Source organism: Tachypleus tridentatus, chromosome 1 (genome assembly GCF_004210375.1).
Source record: "Tachypleus tridentatus isolate NWPU-2018 chromosome 1, ASM421037v1, whole genome shotgun sequence".
Taxonomy (NCBI): Eukaryota; Metazoa; Arthropoda; class Merostomata; order Xiphosura; family Limulidae; genus Tachypleus; species Tachypleus tridentatus.
Window position 1 is genome coordinate 103,346,040 of NC_134825.1, and position 11,813 is coordinate 103,357,852.

General features: G+C 32.9%; 1 protein-coding gene across 1 annotated transcript; it reads right to left on the reverse strand.

Annotated features, from left to right (window-relative positions):
• Positions 1 to 313: 313 nt before the first annotated feature.
• Positions 314 to 9,026, reverse strand: LOC143232803 (uncharacterized). The gene is made up of 4 exons (XM_076468694.1): positions 8,645 to 9,026; positions 2,800 to 2,862; positions 882 to 1,000; positions 314 to 461 (listed from the first exon to the last, which is right to left on the reverse strand). Exons 1-4 carry the CDS (start codon positions 8,654 to 8,656, stop codon positions 314 to 316), a joined length of 342 nt encoding a protein of 113 aa, XP_076324809.1. The 5' UTR covers positions 8,657 to 9,026.
• Positions 9,027 to 11,813: the final 2,787 nt, after the last annotated feature.

The window sequence follows — 11,813 nt, forward strand, 5'->3', positions numbered from 1 at the left end:
GTAAAAGAATTTTAAACGTATACGAACCGTTGTCAGTGAATCAGATTTTAATGTCTCTTCAGGTTTCTCATCATTCACGATTGTCTCAACGCGTGTCTTTAATTCAGTTTTATCAGGACTTGAAGCAGGCTTGCTCACGTTTTCTGCTCTTTCTGGTTTCTTTTCTACTGAGTTATTTTCATTTATTGTCTGCAATATGGTTGGTTCTGTTTGATTTTCCTTTAATACCACATTAGTTTCTCTTTTATTGAACTTATTTGTTGGGGCCTTCTCACACTCAGGGATCATTGAAACAGCTTCCAAAATGTCTAATTCACTGGGGGGTGATCTTTTTAGTTACAAGCTCCTGGTCTTCTAGCTTCGTGTAGGCAAAAACACCACAAGACCCGAGGATGCGGTTTTTTAGAGCTTTCCATTTGCCCCGGGCTTTTTCATTCACATTGCAGAAACAACAAAGAACACTAAATAATAATAAATAAAAAATAAATGAGAAATAAAAAACGCGATTTTTTTATTTCAGTTTTCTATATAAACAATACTATTAAAGATTAACTCTAAATAGTTGTCTTTTTTGTTGGTTTTATCGTAAGCAAACAGATCTACAAAAACACTTGATAAACCACCATGTAGAAATGTTAACTATAATTGAAAAGTTATTTTGACCTCATTTGTGAGGTTAATTAAACATATTCAGCTTTACAAGGTTCACATTAGTGTTTTCACAAATTAACTACCAAAGGGGCACTGAAAACACTTGACATTTTCAAATATCCAACCCTACTATTCAATTAAAAGATAATTGGGAATTGAGGTCAGATGCTCTCTCACCCCTGTTCCACATACTTTACTTAGCAAGAACTGGAAGATAACTTGTAACTTACCACAAAGCAATAAGACAAATCGAAATTAGTGTCAGCTCTTCCATCCACCAAGGATACCTTACAACTGTAGGTTTGGTCGCCCAGGGGGAAAGTGACCTTGAGAACCATATCAGTTGGATCTTAAGAGAGAGAGAGTTGTTTTTAAAACAGTTTTACACATTGTATCGATTACATAAAACAGAAAGAATACTTCAAATGTAACTTCATAATAATAGGGAAGTGTATAATTCTTTAAGCTCAAATATAAACTTGATTTAACATATTAAAAAATTTCAATTAAATAAATATGATATTTCTTACATGTATAATATATTTTCATATTAAACATTGATAACAACCTTTACAATTTGACAACTGTATATATACATTTTATCTTTACACATTAAACAGATAATTAGCAAAGAAAAATGACGCCTGTTGTACTATTTGAGCTCCTTACTAGTAGACAAATAGTACAGTTGTGTAATAACAACAACTATATAGTTATATAACGGGAAATCAACTAGGTTTTCCAACATATTTACATTGTGAGACGATATATCACGAAACCTACTGACTTTCCATTCCAAACACACGTGATCAGACGATATAAGAAAAATCTCGACATTTTCTTTACGATAATTTACATATTATACAACTCAGTATAACACAGTGAGTAAAATCAACTTCGATTCACTTAAATTGTAAGAATATATAACACAAATTAAACAAACCGTCTTTCCATTGACTACTTAATAAAGCCAGTTTGTTTAATCGCTATTCATTTACTGAATTAAGTTTTATAATTAGCTTCTTCACTTATTATGGTACACAATTATATTTTGCTATCGAATCGTATCCACTGAATGGTAGTTTCTGCGTTTTTATAACACTATTAACAATTGTAATTTTTACAAATTTGTCTTTACTGTAAATTTACCAGATAAAGAACGACACCATTTTGACCACAAACACTGAACGTCGTACGTCACTGCTCATGAAGTTTTTTCGCTTACTTTGTAACAATTCTTTCTAATAGTTTTGTTCAGAACTTACGAGACGGTGCTAACGTTTTGATAATCCAATGTTATTATAATCTTATATTAAGACATTTGTTTTGTATTTGGACAAATTACTTTCTTTTATTACAAAAACGACATTATGTACACAAAATAAACATATTAAACATAGATTTAAATTATGTTTTGGGACATACACTGTTTTAGTGAAATATCTTTGGTCTTTTTAGTAATAATGTGACGCACACAGATGTGCTATCGAGACACTGTTATATTTGTTTTTCAATTTCGCGGATAGCTGAACGAGGGCTTTCAGCGCTAGCCGTTCCTAATTTTGAAATGATACACTGGAGGTAAGACAGCTATTCAATACTATTTGTCGTAAGTGTTTGAGCTCATCTTTAAAAAGAGTAGTATGATTTCTCAGTAAAAGCAAAGCTTTTTAATGCATTAAAAACCATGAAAGTTATGAAGAAGTATCGTATTATAACAATCTGCCTGAACAAAAATAAACATCTTTAAAATGTTAAGGAAACAATAAAAGAAAACTTTAAAACCCTTTTGTTTCATTACTTCTACAAAGATCTTTATTATCAGCTCCTTCTTCATCAGTAATTTTATCTCCAGGGCAAGGTATACAGGCGTCAGCACCAAATGATGTTATGTAAGTCCCTCCTGGACACGGCAGGCAGTGAGTTTGGAATCCATTGTCATAGTGACCAGGAGGACATGGATCTAAAAGCGTTAAAGGTACATAGCTAAACATTTATTTACCCAGTGTTAATTTTTATCGTTCTAACAACGTCTTTAGTGTCAAAAAACGTATTTGTTTAACTAAAATTCCATATTTTTTAAAAGTCTTTCATCCAATTGTGTTTAATGTGAACAGTTTAAAGTAATTGAGTATCATATATACTTACAACACCTGTAAACATCTCTTTGGTATCCTCGAGTACAGTTGAGATTCTCGGCTGGAATATACACTGGGGAAAACAACAGAGAGTTAATATTTTTGTAAGCACCTTTTGTGTCACCGTTGGAATTTTAAGGTTTTTCACAATGAGCACGACGCACTAGTTATAATATTAATTATGACTCACTCTGTAAAATAACAACATAAATGTTACTTTTCGTGAGAAAAATAAAATGTGTTAAAACAGTTTCTTAACAGTAGACATTTGTTTCTTTATGTACTTCCTGATGGAGTTAACTAATGAAACTAATCACACAAACTTGGAAATTTATAAAATTACACACGATCTTTTTTTTATTGGTACATTTGATTTCCGTTGGTGTTTCCCTTGCAAAATTCTTATTTGTCACAGTTAAACGTGAAACTGTTGTCACTGTTCATTGTTAATATCAGTTATGAAAATACAGGTTCTTTTGGGAATATTACGTTGGTAAAATGTATCAGTATATGATTTTGTCTTGCAAACAACAAAATATCAAATAATATCCGTATAATGCAAAAAATGCGTGATATGCATTCCGAGAAAATTTTTCATATGAAGTTAATATAAAAGCAAATACTTAATAATTTGTGGATTTATCAAGATAAATAATATTGCGATCTAACACCTTTCACTGTAAATTTAAAGTATTGTTTATTTAAAATACGTTCTTAAAAAACTTCGTAGATATGATTTGTATCTTTACAGTTCATAAGATTTTGCTTCAACATTCACAAGTTGAGTTCATTATATCAAAATAACTTTGGAGTCTCATCACTTCTCTCTACACGTTTTCCATAATCAATCTTGTCTTTGATCACGTCGAAATCTATAATTACTACATCAGTCACGTGACTGGTACATCTGTGTGTGCATATCTATCTAATTACTCAGCGGTTAGAAAACTGGGATATTTTTTAACGTACCGTCGCCTGGGACACTTCAGCGGTTTTTATCTCTGACATTTGTGTTCGTACGACTTGTTGCAGGTCTTTTTCCGAATTGTTCTGGCGAATCAAAATTATTTTTTCGATGCTCTTAAGTACAATAAATATCTTTGTTTCGAATATTTTAAATTCTCATTTGAATATATTTTCATGATTTGGGCATATAAAAAATTTACATTGAAAAGGTCTGTTACATACCTTTCCCAAAAGCAACCAATTTTCGGTTACATTACACCATTTACGAAATGTTAAGCTATGTCATAAAGTTGTTCTGATAAATTCTGTTCTGCCGTAACTTTATATCAGATTGAGTCACATTATATGCCAGGTTGCACATTCAAAACTGTTTTGGTATGGCTTACTAATCCCTATAAACTATAAAGTATTATTGCTATGAACATCAGTGGCAGCCTCTGACTAATACTGTATGTTTATTACAGGAGTACCGACAAGATTACGAGTTCGTCTTCATCACTGCCCTGAAAAAGTTATTTCAGGGCATCTTCAGCATCAACTAATGGAATGTGATGCATCTTCCAAGAGTATATTATAGCTGTCAATATCAACATCTGCACCTTGGAGTTGGGCAACCATTACTGGAGTCCTGATTAGATGGATCAGTATATGGACGAACAAAGGGTCGTGAGGTTTATCTTTAGAATGTGTAGTATTGATGGTAACATTTATAGTAATTATATGTCGATATGTTTACCAATACTTATTCATACCACACTTCAACATCGACACTTCCTCTCATGAAAATTAAGAAAAACTGATTTCATGTTATCTCTAATGTAATAATTCATTGTAAGTACTTTTAACATTGTTGTCATAATCTATTTCATGCATTTATATTTCTGAGGAACCCATTTGAAGCTAATAAATTTTGCAGACATTCTACAATGGGTAATTTAAAACTTTTTATTACAGAACTCATGCATAATTCGACGTTTTTAGGTTATAAAGCGATTAGGAAGGAGATTTGAGATACGGTGATATAGAGAAACCTCAGTCAACAGCACGATACTCACCCAGTCAATAACCCCAAATACAATAAACAAAATACTTATATTCTTGTAAAAAAATAAAGCAAATACAATACTAATGTCATTTATAAAATACTTTATGGCAACTTCCACGTATTTTACGTCAGAGAAACAAGCCCGAAACTCAAAACAACATTCATGTAACACAAAAAAATAGAATCTCACGTTTTTAAATTTAACACTGCAACTCAAATAAATATTCTTCAGGTAACATTTAAATACTAAACAGAGAATCCAACATCACCAGACAATAAACCAAATAATTCCTTGTAATACAAGAGCAAACACACATTAAACCAATATAAAAAAACACTTTGATATCTATATTAATAAGATTTAATAAATCTTGTTCGATGTATTATAGTTTGAAGATGATACTTTTAATTTTCAAGATTTTATAATTTACAAAATATTCTGAAAATACTAAGAGTAATGCAGATAGTATTAATGGGAAATTACACGAAGGTTGTTAAAAACTATCATATGAAGATAAGACAGTTCAATTATCATTACAATTAAATGATATACAAGATAACGTGTCGTTTTATGAACGAAATTGATAAAAACACAGTTTACTTAACGTAGATTTGAGTATTTTAAAATTCCTATCTGGTGCAGTAACAATAGTTTGATCAGCAGAGACAATTCCATAAAGAAATTATTTACTTTGTGGGTGAACAAACGAATAATATGAATTATTTGACTCAACCAACTGAAAACCATGATTAGAAAAGTATCCAGATCATTGGTTAGCATCACTAATATATCAATACATATCAGAGAAAAACAAAATAAAATATATAAAACAAGAGCTGAGATGTTAGTTTTCAATGACAAAATTCAGAATAATTAACAGTAGTTGACTTTTACAGTGGAAAACAGTAGATCGGAGTTAGCTAAGTTGGTACAAGCACTGCATGTGACCGCAAATAGAAAGTTAAGTTCTTGCTTTCTACTCTGAGTAAGCTATCAAATCTATTAGACAAAAGCAAAAGATTACCTCACACTTACAGTTTGTGGTCCCTACACAGTTATCAGATTTTCATTTATTACACGCGGACTGACATTACTACAGCTACAATTAGAGGTACCTTGAAAATGTTTAAACAAATTGAAAAGAAATGCAGCTGTATATTGTAGCTGTATTAATATCAGTCCACGTGTAATTCATGAAAATCTGACAACTACATGTAGGGACCTTCAACTGTAAGTGTGATGTAATCTTTCGCTTTTGTCTAATATATTTGATAGCTTACTTGGAGTAGAAAGCAAGAACTTAACTTTCTAATTAACTGTAGAGAATGAAAAGCTTTTCGAATGATAAAGCACACATAGTTATTCTTATAGCCAAACCACATCGGGCTATTTACTGTGTCCACCGAGGGCAATCGAACTCCTAATCTTGGCGTTGTAAATCCATAGACTTACCGCTGTCCCATCGGAAGACTATTTCATTAAAACAATAACTCCATGAACATAGTTATTTAAAGTTAAGTGTTAACTAATTTTATCTGTTGTCAGTCCAAAACTGGTCGCTTATCAGTTCGATTATAAGACTATAATCGTAACGTTTTTTAATGAATGATTAAATGGTACAATAGATTATATTACACGTTTTTAATCTGCGAGTTTTTTGTTTCTATTTTTCTCTGTAAATTTGCACTCCACTTAAACTAAACACATACTTATACGACTTGGATTTAAATCTATTCATAAAGAATGTGAAAAAACAACGTATTTGCAAGTCATTTGAAAATACTGAATCACAAGAATAAGAGAATCAATTTAAAAGAAAACATCAGTTTTAACAAATGAAGTTTTAATCAAAATTCCTTTTAACCAAAGAAATTATTCAGTCGCATTTATTCCAGTTTAAACATTAAATCATCGGGAGTGTAATATCATTGCTTCGCCAACTTAAACATTTTCTACCCATCCTGTACATATTTTACAACGAATAAAGAAAAATATTTTTGATCGCTATAAATGAGACCTACTAACGGGTTCAAGCATTAAAGAAATATCCTAAAACGAGATTTTCGCACACCACTGACTTAAAATCGGTAATGAGCAAATTGAGAAAAATGAGGCAGAAATATTTGCGAGCAAATGTGACGTTAAACATAATTATTAGGCTTCACTAACCTTTGCACTCCCCATCAAAACCTTATACTATTAAAGAAACATCTGTTTATGGTAAGAACGAAAATATCTAATTTGTATACGTAAAAATAAATGTAGAGTAAAGTTGTTTATGTTTGTGTGTTTTCTTTTAGCAAAGCCACGCCGGGCTATCCGCTAAGCTCACGGAGGTGATTCGAACCTCTGATTTTAATGTTGTAAACCCGTAGACTTACCTCTGTACTGGAGGGGCAGAGCTGAGCCACAAAACAAAAATCGAACAGCAGTGGTATTAACAGTTTGAAACAACTGTATAGAAACTTTAAAAAGATTGAAAGTGTGGTGTATCAGTAAGATATCTTTACAGTTACAAATTTCTAACCAAATCTTTGAATTCCTAAGGCTGATTTATCAGAGAGTATCTTGTTTACTTTTAGCCTCGTTAACTACCAAGCTCTCTCTGCAAGAGAAAAATAAGAAATTCCATAGCTCTAACCAATGAATACAAATAAATATCACAAACATACAGTAAGATTGATAAAATATTGGTTATCGAATTTTTAGTGGCAGTTAAACTACATTTCAAATATTTTACAAACGATAATCGCCCCACGCTAGTACAGCGGTAAGTCCACGGATTTACAACGCTAAAATCAGGGGTTCGATTCACCTTGCTGGGCTCAGCAGATATCCCGTTGTGGCTTTGCTAAAAGAAAAACACACACAAACGATAATTAATGATAGAATTAATTTTCTTTTTCTTTGTATGAACATCCGGAGGCCCGGCATCGCCTAGCGCGTAAGGCGTGCGACTCGTAATCCGAGGGTTGCGGGTTCGCGCCCGCGTCGCGCTAAACATGCTCGCCCTCCCAGCCGTGGGGGCGTTATAATTTTACGGTCAATCCCACTATTCGTTGGTAAAAGAGTAGCCCAAGAGTTGGCGGTGGGTGGTGATGACTAGCTGCCTTCCCTCTAGTCTTACACTGCTAAATTAGGGACGGCTAGCACAGATAGCCCTCGAGTAGCTTTGTGCGAAATTCCAAAACAAACAATGAACATCCGGCTTGGTTGTTTACTGAAACATAACACATTGATATAAAATTTTATTGTGAAATAATTAAGTTAAAAGTGATACTATTGTCATCATAATCGTCCGTATACATGGGCAAGATAAATAATTTTGTAGTCAATACACATGTAGAAACGGGCATATTTACATAATGTCTGAAGAAAACAATATATTACTCAAGATTTACATGTATTTATACAAAAGTTATTCAAAATTGTTTAAAAGTAAGTACTTTTTCGAGATTTGCGACAGTAATATATATCCCTTTCACGTATCAGCCCCCAAATATATTCTACCATTATGTTTTCGTTATACACGCTCCCAAGTCACAAAAGCAAAGTTTGAAGAGAAGAATAAGCCTTTTCCATTTACTTTAGGCATAAGCAATTAGGAAATAACATTTTGCGCCCAGGAATAAGAAAAGGTAATAATTTTCTTACATAGTGTAATCTTATGTACACACAGGCAATTATTTTTATAATCAATACACATGGTGAAATATCAAACGAAAAGGTTATGGCTGAAAGAAATATAAAAGCAAGATGGACGATTTCGATTTAGATGTTATTTCTGATAAATTAGTGTCGTTTAATAAATGGAAATGTGGTCTAAAAAAATATTGAATTTACCTCTGACATCATGTTTGTAATCACCTTCACGATTTTTGCATGTGTAAATTCCCGCGTCTTCAAATTGGATGTTGGTTAGCACTAATTCGCCACCGTATTTTATTTGCGTTCTCTCACTATTGATAACTTGCTCATTGAGATTTGAGTACCAAATAACTGGTTCTTCTCTCGCTCTTTTATAAGCTTGGTTTGAACATATTAATGTGAGAGTAGAACCACGTTCAGTCTCGTAGACGAATTTAAAACCTGAAACAAGCAGGAAACTACCGAAAATATAAAATAATTGAGTGTAATTAGCCATTGAATTCTCTCTGCACTGTACGCTTTGTAAATCACTTTCTGTATTGTTTCTAAGTGAAATATCAGTGTTACTATGCGCATAAGTATTCTTGTTTGAATGACGTCATGAACTGAAGTAACATTGTTAGGTGGAAAAACGTTTCACTAACAATAACGATTGCAAAGTTTATTGTTTTCTGTAGTGCGAAAGACGCTTGAACTGAGAAATTATATTCATGTTTATGTTATGCATAATTTAGATTTAATAAACAATAACAACACTTGCCTAAGATTTCAACTTGAAATATAGGTAAAAGCAAATAAAATTGAAACGATGTTTTGCTTTGCAAATTTTTTTTGACAATACAAGTCTTAGTCGGTATTTATGATATCAACCATAATAAGACTGCTAACAGATGTCTCATGATACATATAAATTATAATTGAGTAGTTATAAATTTACAAACACTGTAACAATATTTAAATTAAAAAATCAGTTAAAGAATATTCACATATATAACTTGTGTGACAAATACTGCATTCCATGGTGTTATATAGGGATTAATGACTACAATTAGCTGTACAAAATATTTTGTTCTTCAAAACTAATAAGATTTTAATAGTTTGTTTTTTGAATTTCGCACAAAGCTACTCGAAGGCTATTTATGCTAGTCGTTCCTAATTTAGCAGTGTAAGACTAGATGGAAGGCAGCTAGTCATCACCACCCAACGCCAACTCTTGGGCTACTCTTTTAGTGGGATTGACCGTCACATTATAACGCCACCACGGCAGAAAGGGCGAGCATGTTTAATGCGACCGAGATTCGAACCCGCGACCTTCGGATTACGAGTCGAACGCCTTAATACACTTGGCCATGCTGGGCCAAGATTTGAATAGATCTTTCGTACTAAAAACGAGATGTTCATTAGGCTGTTTATGGTTGCCAGGTAAAATACTATCATAGTTTTGTTGTGCTATTGCAATAAAGTTAATACCATGAATCAAATAGGACTAAGATTTATAATAAATATTATATAAATTGCAAATGCTACTTTCCCCTCAGGCCCAGCATGGCCAGGTGGTTAAGGCACTCGACTCGACAGTCGCGGGTTCAAATCCCCGTTATAATGTTCGGTCAATCCCACTATTCGTTGGTGAAAGAGTAACCCAAAGGTTGGCGGTAGGTGATGATGAATAGCTGCCTTCCTTTCGTTTTACATTGCTAAATTAGGGACGGCTCGTGTAGCTTTACGCGAAATTCAAAAACAAACAAACCTATCTCTTGATTTGACGTTAAGATACATTTGCTTCTAGATTTTTAAGTTGTTCGTTTCTCAGTTAAACAACCAAAAACTGAAAAGAATAGTACACAAAACTAACATATAAATCAATTACAAGGTAGTACATGAATGAAATTTTTTGTTAAATGTAATTTTTCTTACTGTGACACTTCGGTTTTTGAAACGTAGTTTTATGTTTTTATAAATGTTAAATTTCATAAATATCTTGTTACGTACGTCTCTTCGTCTTTGAAGTGTTCTTGGACATTAACGGAGGTCCACAGTGCAGCTTAACAGTATGGGATTCACTATAGTGAGTCTTTATTTATATACGTATAAGTCTTTGAGTCCTTTTTATTATGGCTGACATTTTAATAAATATTTCTAAAAAGATGTCTACGAATTTGTCATTCGCTTATTCTAGATCTTTCTGCAAGCCTATACAATGCGCATGCACATTATATACTGCACAGTATAAATCTGAGCATCACTTGCTGTCAGCGGCAGTTCAGTTTTTTCATGTTAAGGACGGGTGTATACTTTTTACAGAGATCCTTTTATTATGCGTGAGAAAAGAATGTGTGATGATACCGAGCCAAAGAAACCTAACTCGCACGAGACGAAGGAATAAATGAATCATCTGTAAGACTGTAAAATAAAAGAACCAGTAAAAACAATGTTGAATGGCTACTAACTGTTTTGCCTTGAAAGCAATCGTAAAGAAAAGGAGCTCTCTAATGGTGAATATGGAACGTCTGCTATCAATATGGATAGAAGATTGCAATCAGAAGCGAATTCCTTTAAGTCAAATGGAAATTCAAACGAAAGCTACGAGTCTTTTCAACGCCTTCAAAGAAAACGATGGTGAATGGGGAACTAATGAAACATTTTCGGTAAGCTGTGTTTGGTTCTTTCGTTTAAAAAAAGCACTCTTGTTTTCATAATGTTCGTATTGCAGGCGAAAGTTCAAGTGTAGACAAAGATGCTGCTGAAAAATTTCCTAATTAATTTATAGAAATTGTTAAAAAGTTCGATACAAAAATAACCAAATATGAAACGGGTTTATTTTGAGAAAAATATGCCTTCTAGAACTTTCCTATCAGAAAATGAAAAAAACTCGGCCACGTTACAAGCGTTAAAAGATCGTTTGACACTTGTTAGGCGGAAATGGATCTGGTGATTTTAAATTAAAACCTGTGCTTGTGTATCGTGCAGAACCCTCCCCCCCCTCGAACACTTGTCAGCTGTGCAACAAAGAAGACTCTCCCAGTTGTTTGGCGATCAAATAAAAAGCATGGCTCACGAAACTTTGTTTGAAGACTGGTTAAAAAGTTATTTTTGTCCTGTAGTTGAACATTACTGCAACAGAAAACAACTTGGACTTTAAAGCCATCCAACGGGACTTTGTGACTTTAATGAAAATGTCAAAATTCATTTTCTTCCACCCAATACAACATCTCTACTGCAATTAATGAATTAAGGTGTCATTGCGACGTTTAAAGCTTAATATTTGAAGCGAACTTTTCTCAAGCAATAAAGGCTACAACTCAGAAGCTGCACTATCTTCGACTAAATTCTAGAAAAATTACATCATCAGAAGTGCTATCGA

Coding starts and splice junctions, on each gene's coding strand:
- LOC143232803 (XM_076468694.1), bottom strand. Junction 1,001..2,799: donor AAGAGATGTTTACAGGTGTT/GTAAGTATATAT, acceptor CTCTCTCTTAAG/ATCCAACTGATATGGTTCTC. Junction 462..881: donor ATTTGTCTTATTGCTTTGTG/GTAAGTTACAAG, acceptor ATTATTATTTAG/TGTTCTTTGTTGTTTCTGCA.